Below are 21,072 nucleotides of genomic sequence, written 5' to 3'. Positions count from 1 at the left end.
TAATGAGTACTGATGTTGAGCATCTTTTCATATACTTGGCCTTTATGTGTCTTCTTTGGAAAAATGTCACTTCAAATCCTTTGCCCATTTTTTAATTGAATTATTTGGAGTTTTTTGCTATTGAGTTGTCTGAGTTCTTCATGTATTTTGGATATTAACCTCTTATCAGATCTATGACTTTCAAATATTTTCTTCCATTTCCATTTTGTTGATTGTTTGCTTTGCTGTGCAGAAGTTTTTATGTTTGATGTAGTCCCACTTGTTTATTTTTAATTCTGTTGCATTTGCTTTGGGTGTCATATCCAAAAAATCATTGCCAAGATGTATGTCGAGGAGTTTTTTCCTCTACATTTCCTACCAGGAGTTTTATGGTTTCAGGTCATACATTCAAGTTTTTTTTATCCATTTTGAGTTAATTTTCGAGTGGTGTAAGATCATTCTTTTACATGTGAATATCCAATTTTCCCAGAACCAGTTATTGAGAAGACTGTCTTTTCTCCAGAGTATTCTTGGCTCCCTTGTCAAGTGTTAGTTGATGGTATATGCATGAGTTTACTTCTGGGCTCTTAATTCTGTTCCGTTGGCCTATGTGTCTGTTTTTTATGCCAGTACCATAAAGGTATGATTATTGTATCTTTGTAATACAGTTTGGTTCCATACACATTTCAATATTGTTTTTTTCTATGTCTATGAAAAATGCCATTGGAATCTTGATTGGGAATGTATTGAATCTATGGATGGCTTTGGGTAGTATGGACATTTTAACAATATTAATTCTTCTAATCCATGAACACAGGATATCTTTCCATTTATTTGTGTCTTTTTCACTTTCATCAATGTCTTGTATTTTTCAGTGTAGAAATCTTTTACCTCCTTGGCTAAATTTATTCCTAAGGATTTTATTTTTTTGATGTTATTGTAAATGGGATCATTTTCTTTATTTCTTTTTCAGCTAGTTCATTGTTTACAGTGTTCTTTTCTGTACCAAATCATCACATTGTATTATATTAACCATCACATCACAACCCCACTGGGAAATGATTGATTGATTTTTCTCCAGCCATTGAAGGAGGCAAACATCAGCACAACTGAGATTTAGTTTTGCTTATTTTGGCATAATTTTTTTCAAATTGTAACACATACTTGGTGTTTCTGAGCCAGCCACTCTCCTCCTCCTCTCATAGATAGCAGGGGCCATTTTAATGTGCCTTTCTTCCCTTGCCCACAAAGATTTGCTGTGGTTTCTTGCAGCTCTAGTTGGTGTTACTGTCAGTCCCAGTTGGTTATCCTCTCAATGTCAGTGTGATGAATTTACTCCCTGCACAATGGTGAGAAAATAGATCAGATAGTGCCTCTTCTATCCAAGTCCTGGCTTCTATTCACAGATCAGCAGAGGAGACATTTTTTTTCAAAAAAAACCCTGAAGTTTTTCTCTTTGACAGAAGAACTAGTTGGTAGCAAGAACACTTAGATTTAAGCTAGGTTTTTGAAAGCAGCCATGTGAATAGCACTGCCCAAGTGTTAGATGATTCAAAACAACTCTAAGAGACCTTGCAGATGCAGGGAAAAAAGTAGAATGTTATAAGTGAGAATGCAGAAGGGCATTCTTTTTTTTTTTTTTTTTTTTGCAGTACGCGGGCCTCTCACTGTTGTGGTCTCTCCCATTGCGGAGCGCAGGCTCCGGATGCGCAGGCTCAGCGGCCATGGCTCACGGGCCCAGCCGCTCCGCGGCATGTGGGATCTTCCCAGACCGGGGCACGAACCCGTGTCCCCTGCATCGGCAGGCGGACTCTCAACCACTGCGCCACCAGGGAAGCCCGAAGGGCATTCTTAATGGCTGGGGACACAGCAACCAGAGTGAGAACAGAAGACTGGAAATGACTGATTGGGGAGGGGGTGACCAAGTAGTGAGAGATGAAAAGTAAAAGTCCCTCCCCCCTAATCTGTCCTGCTTTTTGCCCTCAACTTCATCTCTTCCCAGGCCTTATGAAGTCCAGATTGGTGGGAGAGGGAAGGCCAGATTGCAGGTGACACAGCACAGGAAGGGTCTAGCTGGTCTTGGACACCAAGAAGATGGATGTAGAGATCTAGAGGTCATTGTGGTGGGCCTGGAACTCTTTTTCTACCAAGTTTGAATTGTCTAGAGCCCTCACCACACAGGTTTTACAAAAGAAATTTGTGTCTTTCCACCTGTCACATACATGGCAGTAGAGCTAAGAGGCAGAGAGTTATAGTTGAACACTAGTCCTAGAGCTATCAAGGGCAAGGGGAACAACCATGTTTATTCTTTGCTTTGGTAGGATTCTGGAGAAATGCTAAAAGGAAAATCAGCCACTGGTCCAGAATGATGCTTCTGAGAACAGGGAGGTATCAGGCTGGCCAAAAAGTCCGTTCGGGTTCTTCGTACCATCTTACGGAAAAACCTGAACGAACTGTTTGGCCAACCCAATACTTGCTGACTGTAAGCATCATACCAGTTACTTAGATGAAGGGTCCAGTGTGGCTGGGGAAGTCCCAGAAGGGTGGTGGCTCTCAAGCTAGGCTGTTCGTTAGAATTACGTAGGATACCGGGACCCACCAGAGACCTACCAAATAAGAGTCTTAGGCAAATGGCCCTGCATTTGGGGCTGTAGTTTTTTTTTCCTCGCTTTGTTTTCATTTTGAAAGCTCTACCAATGGTTCTGAGGGATAGCTGGGATTGAGGAGCACTTCTGTATAATCAACCCATGAGAGGTTCAGGAGAACCATTTCCACTGCCCTCCGAGCAGTGTATGGTCCACGGACACATAGGAAGTATTAAGAGCACCTGTTCTATCCATCCACAGGCCCACACATACACAGAACTCTTTGAGAATCAGCTTCTCCACCTAAGGCCACTTCATATACTTCAAGGAAAGGTCAGGCTTTTGTTTGTTTGTTTTGCTTGGAAATGTGAACTTGACCCTAGGCTTATTTTGTGGATGTAGAGAAAACAGGATGAATTTATCTCTATCCAGCAAGATCATAATTGGGAACAGTGCAAGGGGGTTAGAGGGATGAAGGAAACAGAAGTTGTGTTGATAAAGGACATCCAGGAGAGAAAAATAATTGGTTAAAGAGTGCAGGGGAGAGAGAGGAGGATCAAACAACAAAATATATTTGAGTTCATTTTCTTCCTCATAGCCCACATGACTAGAGGTGTTTGCACACAGTAGGACTCAATAGTGGTTATATGATAAAAACTTACACCTATTTTGTTAATTCCCAGGATGAATGGTGATGTTTTTTTTTTTTTCCTAGAGACATAGTAGATAAAGACAGTATTTGATTTTTCATGTCCAGGTAATCTGACCTTTTAGATGTTAAACTCTTTGTAGGAAATATTTGTCATACAATGCCTTGGGTGAAAGGAAATGGTTGAGCAGAGTTCTTAGTCTTGACCCTATGTGGCCGCTGGTCCACCATTCCATCAGAGGCCTGATGAATGATGAGGATGTATGGTTCAAATAAAAACTAGAGCAGTGCCTGGAAAACAGATCTGGCTGACAGGGTCCTTTTATTTAGAGAATGAACTTGGCAATGTCAGATTCTTAGAAATCTGTTAGTGAGCTATAGGAGAAAGGGGGAAAATTAATTCAGAGAAGAAAATAATTGCTTTACCTCTCTCAAAGGTCATCAATCTAAATGTCTTTAATACCCTGACAAATATCTCCTGTCAATTTGCTCCTTTAAAAGATACCATAATAGGAAATACGTTCGAGCTGCCATCCTGGCTGTCTGGTTTCCCTGTGGTGTCTACCTGCAAAGAGAAGCACAGGTGCATCTAGAATGACCCCGTGCTCAATTTGGAGGCGTCCCAATGGCTACCATTTTTCCCCTCAGTGGAGAATGCTTATCCTCCTGTTTCAGAATCAGCATTTGTAAAATCCCAACCCAAGTGGGAACCTCCAAAAGTCATTTAATTTGTTCCCCAAACATTGTGGGTTGGGATGGGAACATGGTTGCATGTGTCCACCATTCTCAAAGAGCCGAGACCTTTATTTTTAAAGACTTGAAAGGCAGGAGATTTGTCAGTTGCCTTTAGTCGTGCATTCGGGGCTCAAATCTGCACCATCTACAGGCTCTTCCTTCTCATGACTTGAAGTGCTCACAGGAAATAATGAACTCGGGGTCATAACAGCAGCTCCTCTGTGATCCCTAAGTCATCTGAGCCATCTCTCTGATTTTCCTCACCCCTTTGGCCACATCTGTGCAAAAGAGAAGCCGTGTAGGCACTTTACTGGAAGAAAATACCTCCTTGCTGTGCAGGTTCTTGTTACAGATAAGGCTTATGACCCAGAGCTTACATTTTCTCACATAAGGCTCTGGCCTTTCATCCTTTTGTCCTGAACTACTTCCATGTGGCTATGAAATTAATGACTTGAACAAAAATGAGATTGCCAAAATCTTCTCACCCAGGAAGAAGAATTCTAGGTGCTTCCGGGAGGTTGGGTTGGCTAAATTCAATGAATGATAAACTATGGAAATGGTAAATTTGGCGTTCAGTGCTAGATGGTTGGGGGATGGATTGTTTGGGTTTTGCCTGTGTTTTCTCTATTTAAGAAGTGAAAGAAAGAAAAGAGACTAACCTGCCTTTGTGCACAGCTTTTTGAGCACTCTGTTCTTGGGCCCTGGGATATGCAGTGATGGTGAGCGAGCAGTACTGAGGGCATGGGAGGTCGGGCTCCTTGAGTCAGGGTCACCCTGCTGACCTTGCTGGGAGGTCAAGTTCTGCCATAGGGCCTCTGCAGACCAGCTTTAGCCTTTTCTCTTTGGGGTTGTACTGTGCCTGCAACTTGTAAATCGTGGGTCTGTCTTGTCAGTAGGGCAACTGGGCAGACTGTCGTGATCACTGAACATGGGGAAGTGGGCTATCAGACGCTGCACTTCCTCCTCTTTTCTGAACTTCATTAAAATTCTATTTCATGATTTCAGTTTTTAACAGTATCCCAAGAGGCCCATGAAGGATGCCAAGAATGTGGCCTCCTTTCGTGTGTGTTTACCTTAAGGGCCTGCACTGTTGTGGTCAAGTTGGCCCAGACTCACTTGAAGTATTTCTTATAGGGGAAACCTCATTAGGGGACTCCGTCCTGATACTGTTGCTTTCTGTATAGCCCATGGCTCAGAAATCTTTGACTAAGAGTTTTAGATCCATATTAATCATCCTTTTATAAGTGAAAAATCAAGGTGTCAAATTGTAAGAATGATACCTTAGACTTCTTACAGTGTCTTTATATCCCAAAGTGGGGAACCAAAAGCTGGACTTGGCAGTTACCTAGCTGAAGAGTAGGGTATCTGATCCAGGAAAGGTGGTGAAGAAAAGAGTTTAGTTTCCTGTATTGGGGTTTTCAGGATTTCACACATAGTGAAGGAGTTAGGATGGCTAGAAAGTGCTTATGGAATTGCTATTGTCATATTCCCTGACTCTGACTCCAAATCACTAGTCATACTAATCTGTACATGTGCCTTCCCACCCCTGGACTTTGTAAATTCCAGTATACTACTTTAGCTGTCATTAAAGAGGGAAAATTGTCTCTGTTCCCAGGAATCCAATCCAAGACCTGTTTGGAAAGTGCCCCAACAGTTCCTTCAGTGCCATTTGAGCTGGGGAGTCCCATCTGTCCCCCTGATTATGCAGTTCTATCTGTCAACCTCTCCTAGAACAGTGGGGTGCTTGAGTGGGGTCTTGGGAATTTGGCCAGAAGGATGTGATGGCTTGTAGCAGTTGGGGAAGGTAGACCTGGAATCTGATGGCTGGTGGGGGCAGCCTTGGGAAGCATGGAGTAGTGTAGAAACCATGTCTCTAGGGACAAGGGTGGGATCCAAGATGAAGGATCCAGTAAGGGCTGTCAGAAGAGCCAGGATGTTTGAGATCCAAGTGAGAGTGACTCCCTGGGCAAGAGATTTTCCCTATGGAGTCTGGGATAGGCCTGAGGGAACTCAGGGGAGGACAGAAGTGTCTTGGATAAAGGCTGCCTCTCTGGGCTTTCTATCCAACACCAGGGTAGGGCTAGACTCTGGAGTCAGTGCCTAACCTAAAGCATGCTAGGTATGCCTTGCCAGCCACCTTTCAGACAGGTGAAGTCATTTACAGAGGATTCTGGCAAATAAATCACCTCGAGCAACTGAAGTTTTAACGAAGAGACAGAACAGTTTTGTAGCCCTCCATTGTTTTAAACACATGCAGCACAGTGTTGCGTCCCATGCACATGGACGTTTTACTGAAATGATCACGTGGTAGTAGTGCTAAAGAAAAATTTGGAAAGGGAAAGTCCAGTGGTTCTACAACCACCCAAATGGCTATTTCATTCTTATAGGTTTCCTTATCATTCTTGCATATATATATATATATAATAGTAGAAGGCATTTTGCATTCTGCCTTTTTCACAATGGTCTATCATAACCATTTTCTGTGTTTCCAGTAGCCTCTGTAAATTATCTCCTTTAATGGTTGCAGGGTAGAACATCCTGAAGAAGCCGCATGTTTTACTAGACAATATTTTTCCTTTGGATAGTCAAGTCCTTTCCAGGTTTTTTGTTTGGCCCATTATGATGCTCTTTTCACAACAGTGTGCAAACCATTTTGCTTTTTTTGAATTACTCCCAGAAGTAGGATTACTACAGCAAAGGTTATTGACTTCTTTATGGCTCTTTTTATATACTACCATCTTGCTTTTCAAAAGAGTTGTATTCAGTGCCACCTTAGAGGGTAGCACCCGCTAAATTGCAACTCTGATGGCATTAAGGCTTTTTCCCCATTTTTGAAAATTTAATTGATGAAAAATGATACATCAAAGTTGCTTTGTCATTCCTTTCATTACTAGAAGAGATAAAATCTCTGCCATATGTTTTAATTTTATTCCTGATATGAATCATTTATTCATATCCTTTGCCCATTTCTTTATTTGATGATTTTTTCTTACATTTCAATGAGATGTTCATCCTTTTGTCAACGTGATACAAAGAATTTCTGTAGTCTATTAAATGTTGACGTTTCCATTGTTCTGAAGTTTAGTGATCTTGGTAAAATCCTGTCTTTTTATTTCCTTTGAATTTATCTGTTGCTTCAGAGCATAGATAAGTATTAGCTCTGTAAAAGAATGTGGACTATTTATTACATGCTAGTTGTCTTAGAGTTTAATTTTAAAATAAATTATTTAACTCTGTTAACCATCCATAATCTATCTTTTATATTTCCTGTGGATCTTACTGAATACTTTTCTATTTTGCTCTCCACGTATCAAACAAAGAGACATTTGCTTAATAATCCTGCCTTCCCCGCATTGTACTAAAAATCTGCTTTATCATATGCTGCATTTCAGATTTGTTTATGGACTGTCTGTATTATGCTACATTCTTCTTTTGAACCATTACCAGAATGAATGAATGAATTTTGCTTTGTAACATTTTCTAAAACTTGGTTCCTTTTCAGAGTAAATTTCTTAATGTTTATGTTTGCAGATTATAGTGATTTTGTTGAATTCCTAAATACCCTACTGGAATTTTCATTAAAAGTACATTAAATCTGTAAGTTAAATTTAGGAGAATAAGCATTAACAAATACTAGTATTTTCATTCTGTAACAAAGTACACATTTCCATTTCGCCAAATCAAATTTTGTTTTATAGAGCAGAAGTTTGTGGTTTCATTTTGAAGGTTTAGCTCAACATTTAGGTAAATTCCTAAAATTTTAAATATCTTGTAGCAATTACGAATAGAAGCTTTCGTTATGTTTTCTAACTGAAAATACTAGGTTACTTGCTTTTGCTTCTGCTCTTAGGTGTTACTGTTTTTTTTACTTGTATGGCATCATTGTTATTTAGTTGTCGCTTGTGTCAGAGGAAACCTCCTGGGCGATGTAAAGGGTCTCCAGTGTGCTGGAGGAAACATTGCTCTGTGACCTTCTAGCAAGGCTCCTTTCTTTCTTTGATAGCCTGAAAGAGTGAAAGGGAGGGGAGTGGGGGAGGAAAAGAAAATGAAAGTACACACAGCCACACCCAGGAAGTGATGTCGTGTCCTGCAAGCCCTCCAGGAAGGTAGCCCCCCCCAAGCTTTCGCAGCTTATGTTAGATCCACAAGGAGTCTTTCCAGATCCTGGGACCCCCAAAGTGGAATCTGGGGTTCCAGATTATAAAAGAAGGTGGCTTAGAGATCTGACAGTCTTGAAACATTTATGTATGGCTGGAGAGAAGCAGAGTTCCCCTCTCCTTTGTTGCCATATTGGGATTATCTTACTGGGTGACAGTGTCCTCTGGAAACCTCCTAAAGAAATGTCAGTGACAGAATCACTTTTGAAATTACAGATGAGATGATTGAATTCATGATCTAGTGGAATATTTTTCCTCAGGACATGGCATCAGGGTGCTTTTGCTGGCTTCACCGCCTGCTGCACTCCCATCCCACGAGGTGATACCATATATTCTCATTCTGCCAATGATGATAGCCAAGGTCACTCCCAGCAGGGGCAGGGCTGCCATCCCAATGAAGTCTCACAGTCTTGAGGTCTGGATCCCACTTGGGAACAGACCCGTGAAGTCTTCTGTATAGCATATCATCTCCTGGAATGTTATCTAGAATTAGCATCAAATAGTGAAAAGAGTTGGTAGAATTTGTCGTTAGACCCAAGTTGAAATCCAAGCTCGCTGCTTACAAGCTGACCATAGGAAAGCTTCTTTTTTTCCATTTGTATAAGGCAGACAGAAGGACTATCTCATCCAATTATTATTCATTTGTTCAGGAAATATGAAGACGAAATATGAAAATGAGTGCCTCCTGTTTGCCAGGCACTGATAAAAGTGATGTTGATATGGCAGAGAACACACCAAAGACTCATGGAGCTTATATCCTAGGGGGAGGGAGGGAGGGGAGATACATGTCAAAAACAATCTATCAGCTAATAAACGCCATGAGAAATAATAAAGCAGAAAAAATGTGATCAAGTAAGGGGGATTGTTCTTTTAGAAGAGATGATCAGAGAAGACTTCTCTAATAAGATATCTGAACACAGAGATGAATAAGGATGGAAATGAGCCATGAGAATATTGAAGGAAGAGCATTCCAGGCAGAGGGAAGCATATGTGCAAAGACCCTGCAGTAGGAGCTTGCTTGTCTGAAGAATAGAGGCAGGGCCATGGGGCTGGAGCAGAGGGAGTGGTGGAGACCCTCCTGCTGGCAGGTGATGTGGTCAGGTAGGTGGAGGGAACCAGATTGAGTAAGGCAGGGATCGCCACAGCAGGCCAATTCCAGCCTATGCTTGTTTATGTACAGCCCTCTAGGTAAAAATGGCTTTTCATTTTTGAAAAAGTTGTTTAAAAAAGAAGACTACATGACATATGTGTCCTGCAAAGCCCCAATTATTTACTATCTGGTCTTTTATAGGGAAAATTTGCCAATTCCTGATGCAGGACCTTAGAAGCCATGGTGAGGATGTCACATTTCTAAGTGTGAAAGGAAGCCATTGGGAGAGTTTTGAGCAAGAAAATTAACGTGAGGTCATTGACAGTCTTAAACAGATGGCTCCGACTGCTGTGTTAGCTCAGACTATAAACGGGGCAGGCACATCAGGGAGCACAGTTAGGAGGTGTTATAGTCAGGGTGAAACAGGGCAATAGGTTGGACCAGACTGGTAGCAGTGGGACAGTGAGTAGTTGGATAGAGAATACATTTTGAAGGTGGCACCGGAGGTGCTTTGGATGGACTGTGGAGTGTGAGAGGGAGGACGGAGTAAAGGATGACTCCAAGATTTCTGGTCCACATCCTCTCCTTAGGTTGTCCTGGAAACGGAATGACAGAATGATCTTTTCTGTCCTTAGGGTTTGATGCCTTCAATTCTTTTGCCATTTTATAGTCAGGGTTACCTTCCTAAGGGACAGTTTTGATTGTGACATTCTCCACATAGCACAGGGAGATCAGCTCGGTGCTTTGTGACCACCTAGAGGGGTGGGATAGGGAGAGTGGGAGGGAGGGAGACGCAAGAGGGAGGGGATGTGGGGATACATGTATATGTATAGCTGATTCACTTTGTTATACAGCAGAAACTAACACACCATTGTAAAGCAATTATACTCCAATAAAGATGTTAAAAAAAAAAGAAAGAAAAAGAAAACAAAACATTTACATGATTAAAAAAAAAAAAAACCTCTACCAGTGTCCCATTAGCTGTGGAACGGTCAGGTGTGGCCCTCCATAATCTGACAGGCCTGTACCTGCATCCTAACTCATTTCCAGCTGTTCCCTTTCTTCAAACCCAATGCTAACCAGTGAATCGTCCACCAGTCCCCATGTGTACTTCATACTCCCACCTCCAGCACTTTGCCTATATGGGTTCCTCTTTTTTTTTTTTAATTATCGTTACACATCAACAGTCTTACTAGAATGTTACTGTCTACCTTTTTCTTTTTTTATATATTTATTTATTTATTTATTTTTGGCTGTGTTGGGTCTTCGTTTCTGTGCCAGGGCTTTCTCTAGTTGCAGCGAGCGGGGGCCACTCTTCATTGCGGTGCGCGGGACCTCTCACTGTTGTGGCCTCTCCCGTTGTGGAGCACAGGCTCCAGATGCGCAGGCTCAGTAGTTGTGGCTCACGGGCCCAGTTGCTCTGCGGCATGTGGGATCTTCCCGGCCCAGGGCTCGAACCCGCGTCCCCTGCATCGGCAGGCAGATTCTCAACCACTGCGCCACCAGGGAAGCCCCCTGTCTACCTTTTTGATAAAGCAATTCCTTAACACTCTCGTTACCCTCCTGGTCTATTCCAATGCTGTTTGTCTTCACCTCTTTGAACAGCGATGTCATTTCTATTTGTAACATGGTTTTTTATACACAAGCCTTGTCTCCTGCCAGAATACAGAGAGGGAGACAATAGAGGATATGGTTAAATCCCTCGTCTTTGTTAAATCCCAGCTTTGCCCTTGGAACCTGTATGACTTTGAGCAACTTACTTTACTTCTTGCAGCCTCAGTTGGTGCTTCCATAAAATGGAGGTAATTCCATGGTTACTTCGCAGCACTAATTAAGAGATAGAATGAGATGATTCTCATATAGCACTTAGTGTAGTTTTGTGCCTGCCATGTGGTTAGAGCTCATTTAATTCCAACTGTATCAATTCACCTTCATTAAGGGGCTGAGGAAGTATCTTTCTATCCTCTTCTTCCTGTTGCTGTGTACCCTGGTTTTGTACATAGTAGGCAAATGAATATATTGTTAAAAAGTACAGTGAAATGAGTCAGGTTTTGGAATTAACTCTGAGTTCAGTTCCCACCATCATCACCACCACATCCAGCTGTGTGACTTGTGGCAAGATCCTTTCCTCTCTGAGTTTCAAATTCCTCACATTCCCAGTGGATGAAATGATTCCTACCTTGAAAAGTCAGGAGGATGAGCTATGATGGATGTAAAGCACCTGAGGCATGGTGTGTGCCAATGATAGCTCTCACCAGGATGACGATTATCAAAGCTTCTGCAGAAAAAGCTCCTTTACCTTTCTGGCATGGAAGCTTGATCATTCCTTAAAGCAGTGGTCCTCAAAATGTGGTTTCTGGACCAGCAGCATAATCAGTGTCATTTTCCCTGGTACTTATTAGAAATGCATGTTCTCAGGTTCCACCCCGAGCCTAGTAAAGCAGACACTGTGGAGTGGGGTCCAGCAGCCTGTGTATTAACAAGCTGATGTGCACAAGCATCTGAGATCTTAGCGGAGGGAAGAGTTGGCATGGGTCGTTCCCTTCAATCCCAGTGGGGTAGTTAAGTCGCTCTGCTTTTCCGTTGGCATCATAATTGAGGACATGAGAGCCAGGAGATGTTTCCAGCATTGCCAGAGAAGGGTAGCACAGGCCCCTTAGTGCCACTTTGGGGGTCAGTAACTCCTGACTGTTTACCTACGTTTACTCACAGAGTTGACAGGAACAAAGAAGAATTGGAGGAAGGTGTGACCCATGGTTAACAATAGGAAGTATGGTTTAGTGAGTAGTTCAGTTTGAGGCACAGGACTAGTCTGGGAGCATAAACCCACAACATAAGCCATCGTGAGCTATTAATTAACTCGCAATATTACAACTGTCAGTGAGCCTGACAAGATAATGAAAATTCTTTAGTGTGACTGATTTTAATGTAAGCTGTTGACACATTCGTAAATACAGCAACTAAAGTTAGTTCAGATGGTTTCAAGAAATTCAGAAATATTGTGAAGAACATTTAATCCTTCTGTAGTATTAAGGTCTAGAGAGCATTTAAATATCTCTATAGCTGTGGGAAAAAAAGCACAGCCACATTTATATATAGTTACCGGCTTTTTTTTTTTTAACATGATGCCACATTTATCTTTTTCCTTTTCTTTAGGCTCCTTGTATGACATGAAAAATCATCTCTTTGACAGGGTGATTCTGTTAATCCAAATAGAGTTGAAATAGAATTACTTCAGGCCTTACCATCTAGACCTCTGCCTTCTCTCCACCACCAGCTTCCCCTTCATCACCCGTGGCCCTGATAAGGGGTCGACACAGGAGAGGACCAGACCCTCGAACCAGCCCTTGGGCTTGCTGCTATGTAGCTCTAATACATGATGCATAAGAGGTGCCCTTGGCATATGGAAGGAAAATGTCAGAATTTCTGTTTATGATTCATTTTAGTCTCAGGCTTTGAACTCTCTTTTTGTCCATATTTGGGGATGGTGGTCTATATGCAAATATTTCTTCCTAAAAGGGGTATGTGATCAAAAAAATGTGACTTGTCTCTGAGGGCAGGTTAACATGACAGGGAAGATTTGGGTAAAAGGTTGGAAATGTTGATGCCAAAACATTCTAGAATTTTCTGTAGATTTCAGTTTTCCATGTTACCTTTTCACCTATAACTGGATACATAATAGCCTTGTCTCCTCTCATGTGCTATTCAGTTCAGATCATGGGGTGCCAATCAGATAAGGGGAAAAGTAAGAAGCAGACAGTGGTGGCTTTATGCTGGGCTGTCTCTTCCTCTTGGGCCTCTCCTGCTGCTTGGACTGCCAGAGTGGAGCTGCCTGCTGGGGCACAGAAAGGGCACCTAGATGGACCCTTAACTACAGGATCTATTCTCGCATCACTGGTTGCCCTTTTAAAGCCCTGGATTTCAGAGCCATCTCTCGTTGGTGCAACGTGGGTAAATAGGACCCATTTAAGTGAGTGGGCAGGAGGCAAAAGTGCCTTGAAGAGAAAAGACCACAAGGCACAGACTGTTACCGTATGCCTGCCCCCAAGCTGCCTTTTTGTCCCTAGGCTGTAGTTACATCACATTTGTTTCTCTCTCTCACTCTGAACGCTTCTGAGAAGTTTCAAAGGAAGGTAAGCAGTACCTATCTAATTTACGTGCTTCTCTGGTAGAACGGCTCTGGGTTTCCGCTGATCCCGGGCAGGGGCTGTTTTCAAGAAGAGGCCCCACCCACGCTCTCCCAGGGATGTTGCATGGCTGTGGTCATCAGTCTCCCCCACACCTGTAGGCTGGCCACTCGCTTCTAGAATGAATTCCTTGGGAGCTTCTCGATGGGTCTTTTCTTTGTAGTCTGTCTTCCAAGAATTCTTGTGCTGCTTTGCCGTCAGAGAGGCCGTGCCTGGCCGGTGCTGACATTTCTTGCCCTCCTTCCCCACAGGCTGCACAAGGGGGTGGCCACAGGACCCTGCTGTATGGCCACGCGATTCTCCTGCGGCACTCCTTCAGCGGAATGGTAAGCATCTCTGGATCCACTTTCACCATTCAAGGAGGAGGGGAAAGATGAGGAGGGGAGAAAGGGCAGGAAACCAGCAAGTGTCTAGATCAGGTTAAGTAATCAGCGGGAATCATTTGATTCCCTTCCTCCCCACTCCAGAGAAGGACCGTGTCTTGTTTTAAATTTATTTAACTAAACCTAACTCGACCGAGTGCAGTGCCTGGATATACTAGATGCTCAGTAAATATCTGTTGAATGGATGATCAAATAGACCATGGAATAACTGATGACTTGCACATATGACGTATACGAGCATAACCAGCGTAGGAGAAAAAGCAATCAAATGGATTTTTTGTGAAATTTCTCCTCTTTTACTAGCTAAAGGAAATAGGATGGTATCTGGTGCCTTCAGTCCTGGAAGAATTTGAAGGTATTATGTTAATCCAGAGGTGGGAGGCAGCCAAGAAGCAAAGCAGTCACGGGAAGCAGGTCAGGCTTTGATCTATTCAGGGATCTAGAACCAGAATGAACCGAAATGGCGATTACTCACTATAACTTGAAAATTTTTTCAAGTTTTAAATAAATATAATTGGTTAAACACAGATACTGCAGTTCTTTTGCAGGGAGTGTTAAGAGGAATATCATGATCTCAATCAAGTATAATATGTACCAACTCTAATAACCTTTACCCCCATTTCCTTCATGTATCATTCTCCCTTGCTATCAGTATAAGGAAGATTTCTTTCTGTAGCCCTAGTGGAAAACTGTGACATTAATTCAAGACTTTATTTTCACACATTTTCCACCTGCAGCAGCTGCAAAGTTTGTCTCAAAGCTCGAACTATCAAATTGGCAGCGAGAGCAGCAGCTGCCTCTTAAATAATTTATTTATTGCAGCATTTTTTTTTTTTTCCTGAGCACTGGTAAGAAGTTGACCTTTTCAGCCTGAACATTCGTCTGTGATAATCCCTCATGGCAAAGGACAAAGAACAAAAGTGACCAAATCGAAGGTTATCTGAGCAGGAGATGGGGACAGAGAGTGGGGAAACTTTTGCACCCTGGCACTCTCTAGAATTGAGAGGTGATCATTTATCTTTAAGAATCTGGTGCTTATCCATAGGGTAAATAAAACCCTAATACCTCTCTTTTTCTACCTAAATAGAATAAACAAAAGCTCAAAAAGCACACTTCTGGCTTTGAAAACTCAGGCTAGCACTGTGCTAGAGAGAGGAAGGTTTAACATTATTCATCCTTAGGTTGGTTGCCCCTCACTCCCAAGAAATCCCACTCACGGTTAACATGAGCTCTATCCTGGCCAGTTCCTTTTAGGAGCAGCATTGATCATGCAGCCTATGAAGATAACTATATAATACAATGATTCTCCATTTTCCTGTTGCAGTGAACTAGAAGTATAACTCAGCAAGTTTGTGCCAAGTGCATATCCGCCTCCCAGTCTAATTCTAAGACCACCCACTGTGCCTGTCAATAAAAGGAGGCAGGGAACAGGCTGTGTACTTTTTCCTTTATTAAGTTATTTTTTTAAATAATTTTTAACTTTTACATGCACATGTATTTTTATCATCAGACAAAAAAAACCATAGGCATTATTTGAGAAGTTCTAAAGCTCATAGAAAAATTGAAAAACAGAAAATATATAGAAATGGGGGCACCATTGTGATCGGTCCCACTGTCCAAAGACAACTTGTTATCAATTTGGTGTAATTCCCTTTAGCCTGGGTGCTAGGCATTTAAGTTTTGCATACGTGGCAACTATAGAAGTACACTATTTTGTGTATATTCCATATTGTTACACACTCTTGAAAAATATCCTTCATGGTAACATAATATTCCATAAAATAAAGTACCAAAGTTTATCAACCTTTCCATTATTGTTGGCCATTTATGTTCTGTTTGTATTGTTCCCAGTTTAAAAGTTTCTCAGAGTATCTTTGAACAAAAGCATATTTAATATTTCAAACTTTTTCTGTTTCAAACTTATTCCTCATAGTCCTATGAGTTAAATCACTGGGTCATCAGATAAAACATCTTTGAGGTTTTAAATATTTTACAAAAATATATCCCAGAAGCACTGTAGCAATGAACAAGATAAACAAGCCCCTTTCATAGTAGCTCAATGTTGAAATTGACAACTGGAAGCCAACTAGTGGTGAGATGCCAAGATTTGACTGAAGAGTATGACTTCACTAGCTTCTGCTCTTGTTCCACAGTATCTAACATGTTTGACTACATCAAGATCCCAGACAGATAAACTTGCCTTTGATGTAGGTCTACGGGAACATGCCAGAGGTAAGTCAACATGCCTAGGTCTGCTGCTCAGTGGGGTCTTGGGCTCAGGGCTTTTGAGAAGGGTACTGAATGCTACTCATTTGGGATTCCAAACCAAACTGGTCAATATCAACCTGGTCTGATAAAACTTTGGAGAATTTAAAAAAAGAATGTGTAATGAAAACATAGAAACTAAGAATGAGGGCAAACATAACGTTTTAACCACAGTCTGCCAGAGTCTCAAAGAAAAACAATTTTTAGGGTTAGGAACCAAAAGTAAGTAGAGAAGTTATTCCTGAAAGAAACCAATGGTAATGAATAATCGCTAAAAAGCAAAGATAGCATAATAAGGGTTTACATAATGAAGTATAATGTTGAGATCAGAAAAGTAGTTCTGGGACTTCCCTGGCAGTCCAGTTGTTAAGACCTCGACTTCCAGTGCAGGGGGTACAGTTCGATCCCTGGTTGGGGAGCTAAGATCCCATATGCCTCGCGGCCAAAAAACCAAAACATAAAACAGAAGCAATATGGTAACAAATTCGATAAAGACTTTTAAAATGGTCCACATTAAAAAAAAACTTTAAAAAGAGTAGTCCCATTTTATTCTGCAGTGAACCAGCTATTTTTAAAGCAGTGTTTCCCAAATGTTAGTCAATGACATCCACCATCGCAGTGTTTGCCATTCCTGTACATCACTTTTATTATTATTTAATTTATATTTTTCTTTACGTTTACTTACTTTTGTACTTATAATTTTATAATAAGACTAAACTAAAATCATTGGTATAAGTAGAAAACTGGTATTGCTTGCCTTAAAAATAAATATAGAGAAAAGAAAATCATGTCACTAAATAATTGAAGAGGTGTTGGCAAATATTAGAAAAGTGTTCATGATATACAAGCTCCAAAGTGAAAACGTTCTGATAGAATCAGAAGGCTTAAAAGTAATAAAAGAAATTTCTCACTATATGATTCAATGTTGTTTAATTGCCTGCCACTGCCAGTGCTATATATCATATACCATCATATAGTTTGGGGAACACTGGCTGTTTTTTTTTTTTAGTTCAGTCGAAAATAATGACAGTCAAGTGATAGATCCTAAGAAAGGTGGTGACCAGGAAGATGCAGGTTCTCTCTGGACACCAGAAATGAAGAACAGAGGACTAAGATAATTGTCAACAAATATTTCTAGTTATAGTATCAAAGAAGGGGCTGACTTGCTGTGGGTTATTCCAAAGACCAGTGGAGCAATGGATAGAAGTTGAAAAGAGGCCCATTTCATCTCAATGAAGGAAACCATTTTGTAATATCTGCAAGTATCCAGTAGAGGAGCAGCTGGCCTCAGGAAGGAGGATGTTCCCTGTGGCTGGAAATATTCATGGGCAATCTATCTGCCAAGGGCATTACATACATAATTTCTGCTCTATTTAGAGGTTGGGCTTATGGACCAATCAGGATTCTTGGTTGCAAACAGCAGAAACTAATTCTATTAACTCAAGCAGAATGAGAGTTTACTGGAAGGATATTGTGTAGACCTGCTCTGAAGCTGAGCCCCGGCCTTAGAAAATGGGCAGAAACAAAGGCAAGGGAAGAGCAAACAGCCCAGGTCACACTGCAGGAAGAGTCTCACTTAAAGTCTCAGTCTTTAATATCATGACATTTTCCCCCAAATAGGAAGGGAGTTCCATTGTTGGGTAGTCAAACAAGGACAAAGTCCATGTGGTTTTGCTAAAACTACGTCAGTTCAGAAGGGGATGATCCAGATTGTCTGATTTTACAGATATCTAGAAAAAAAATCTAGAGTTTAACCCATGTGCATTTGCAGTTTCTGCATCATGCACAGTTACATCCAGAACGCCTGACGAGAACCCCTCCCTCTCCTCCTTTTTGTACAGAGCAGAAGAGTGAGCCTTCCTCTTTAGGGTTTTTTTTTTTCTTCCTGAAATCAGATTATATTTGAATTTGATTTGAGGTTGCTTTGTTTTCAGCTAAAGTGTTATTCTTAAAATATAATTTCCTCTAAGGTGTTGTCAACCTTTGCTGAAAATTACAAAATGAGAGAAGTGCCACACATTCTGAGTGTAAGTTGACCTCTAAATATAAACCAGCTGTCAGTCTTAGAGCACATAATCGGAAAAGTCATATATGGTCATTCTATTTATACCAGTAAAATGACTTCAGACTTTTTGAGAATTGGGAAGAAATTTGAGAAATAACCACTTTCTAGTCATGTGTTCAGGAAACCTATTTTTTAAAAATTATTAGAGCCTCCAGTAAAAATAGAGGGAAATAGCAGCCGAGAATACTACTCTTTCTAGCACGTTTTTTTCTAAATTCCTAAAATCAGACTCGGTGTGAATTCTGCTGACAGATTAAGGAAACACATGCACCAACCCAAGTTCAAGGTGGCTGATCAGAAGCTGACTTTGGCAGAAAGAGGTGAAAGTGTTGACCAGGTGTTCATGAAAACCTAGAGCCTAAAATAATTTATTTACCTCCCTCACCCCCAACCCATTTCATATCCTCCTTGAAGAAGACCAGCTTGCTGTTTGCTGGGGAGGAAGAGAGCACTCATGCAGCTCAGATACGGTTCAGTATGGCCTGGAGTGGGTCTTCTCTCTTCAGGAGGAGAGTCACTCAGGATCCAGCAGAAAAGCATTGTTTTTTACCCAGGTCATTCTGTGAATGCACTTTTGGCTCAGAAACCTCTTCTGAGTTGAAAACAAATAGTTGCATTGAATCTCTAGGAGAATGTGAGTAGAAGTTTGGAAGCAGTTTCTTGAACATTTCTGGAAACTGTTCCCCCTGCACAGTGGTTAATAAATGATTTGACTGACCTAACAGAACTGGTGACCATTTTGCCCTTGATTTTGTTATTGGGTTCTTTCTTTTCTCCTTTTAAAAGTTGTTTGTTGTTGTTTTGGTTTTAGACATAGCTTTAGAATTAGTTTAGAATTGGAAAAAAAAATCCCCACTAAATGTACTATTAGGTATTTTAGGACCTTCACCTGGCCTGTACACATCCTACTGATTTGGGGATTGGCCCTGTCCCTGGGCTCCAGACCACTACCCTGTTCCCAGGAGAGGGCAAGAGAACAAGGATGCTCTTCTCCCGTGTGCCTCTTTAGGACCCCTTCATCCTGGTCCCCCTCAGTGATCCAGAGCACATAATGGATATATACATGTCATTTCCCCCTTCAGATGTAGAAGCCAGCCTCTTCTGTTATGAAATTTTAAGTTTAATCAAAATGTAATCAAAATGATCATGCTTATTTATCCAAAGTAAATCAAAGTAATACCCATACATAGTTAAAAGAGAGACATAGTACTCCTATGCTTATTGGAAACATCCATCTCCTGCCCCACCCCTCCCTGTTCTGGATTCCTGCATCTCTGGGGCATCCACTTTCAGCTCCTCTAGTATGTTCCCCACTTGTTTGTGAGTCATACAGTTTACTACTCTTTAGTTATTCTTTCCAATTAGGTATGATCTCTTGATGTCCTAAATGAATAATAAAAATTTAGCTCTTAGTCTCCACTCTTCCCTGTCTTCTTTCCACCCTCCCAATATATTTGCATCCATTTTTATATAACTACCAAAGTCAATATTAACTGCTTACATTGGCATAACTGTAACTTTTATTTGCAAGTGAGACTCATGATATACTATGGTCAGTTCACTTTACTGTATTGCTTTTGAGTTTTCCAGTACTTAATAATTCCCTTGTTTGTTGCTTTACTTTCCGTGACCCAGTCATTCATTTCTAAACTGTCCCATAGAACAGAAACTCTCCCCTGGTTACATTCAGTCACGAGAGCTGTTCTGTCAGTTCCATCTTCTTAGAAGCATCCACTGTCGTCCAGGAAATTCCCGTTTTCTCTCTCCAAGATTCTGTATTTCCTGGATCTCATGTTTTTCTCTTTTATTGGTTTATCACATCGTTTTGGGGATTCCATTTCCAGCAGCTTTTACAGAAAAGATCCATGGGAGAAAAATTGTTGTCTGAAAGTTTCTTAATTCCAGCTTTACAATAATTCATAAGAGTATTCTACATTGGACATATTTTTTTTCTCAGCATCCTGGAGGTTTTCTTCTAGCTTTTGGTCTGGCTGTGAGATATCTACATTCCGATTCCCGATCTTTTGTGTGTGACCTGTTTATATTTTCTGAGAGCTACTTGGATCTTCTGTTTTGCCCTGATGTCTGCAGTTCTACAGTGCTATGTCTTGTCCTGGACCCTTCTTGTTCTTAGTGTCACAGGAGTGTACCCTGGTGTGTGTGTCCATTCTCCACTGTGCTAGGGACTCTGCAGGCCTCTTCAATCTGAAAATGTTTGTCTTTCAGCCTTGGGAAAATTTTGATATTATCTCTTTGTTAATTTCCTCCCTTTGTTTTCTCTGTTCTTGCTTTTTGGAACTCCTCTAGACTGGTTTTCTAATTTTCTTTTCAGTCTTGTTTCTAATCTGTTCTTCTTCATTCTTCATTTTGGGAGAATTTTTCAACTTTATCCTATAACCTTCCTGTTTCTTTCTTTTTCAGGATCAAAGAATTTTCTTTTTCTTTGAAGGGATCCTTCATGGATACTCTCATAGCTGCTTCATGAATGTTACTTTTTCTTATCTCTCTGAGATTATTAATTCTAAGATTTGCATAAAGTTATCTTTAGCTGTCTGTAATCTTCGTTTTTTCCCTTTACCTAGTTTTTGGTTTGTTCCCGTCATTCATGTTAGAGACTTTCCTCACCAGTCAGGTCATCCTTGTCCCCACTGATGTTTAGATCAAGGCGGTAAAATGCGACAGGAAGTCCTGACTGTGTGAGTGGCTTGCCATCTCTTAAGCCTCGCTTTGGGGTAATCTAGCAGGGACCTAGGCATTGCACTGGAGATGCCCAAACAGGTATCTTTTATGTTGGGTAGTTTGGCTTCCCTAAAGAGTAATCTTCATTTGGGTGGGGGGAGGTTCAGCATCGCAGCTGGCATTCTGGAAGCTGAGGAATGGAGGTAAAGGAAGAGAAGCTGGGGTTTTACTAATCAGGGCAAAGAATTCTAATCATTCTCCATTTTCAGCAATACTGTTTACTTCCTTGTCTGACAGT

The 21,072-nt window shown here is 41.1% G+C and overlaps 1 protein-coding gene across 1 annotated transcript in view; it reads left to right on the top strand.

Moving 5' to 3' along the window:
* RYR3 (ryanodine receptor 3) overlaps nucleotides 1–21,072 on the top strand; it is a 371,986-nt gene that overhangs the window by 50,254 nt on the left and 300,660 nt on the right. Inside the window, exons 4-5 of the mRNA XM_060096078.1 lie at nucleotides 13,634–13,708; nucleotides 15,919–15,997. Of these exons, the coding sequence (XP_059952061.1) occupies nucleotides 13,634–13,708; nucleotides 15,919–15,997 (154 nt within the window). The remainder of the gene's footprint in view (nucleotides 1–13,633; nucleotides 13,709–15,918; nucleotides 15,998–21,072) is intronic.

The sequence above is a fragment of the Mesoplodon densirostris genome, chromosome 4, assembly GCF_025265405.1.
Source record: "Mesoplodon densirostris isolate mMesDen1 chromosome 4, mMesDen1 primary haplotype, whole genome shotgun sequence".
Classification (NCBI taxonomy): Eukaryota; Metazoa; Chordata; class Mammalia; order Artiodactyla; family Ziphiidae; genus Mesoplodon; species Mesoplodon densirostris.
Note: the sequence above shows the minus strand (reverse complement) of the source record. Positions and strands in the feature narration are given on the sequence as shown.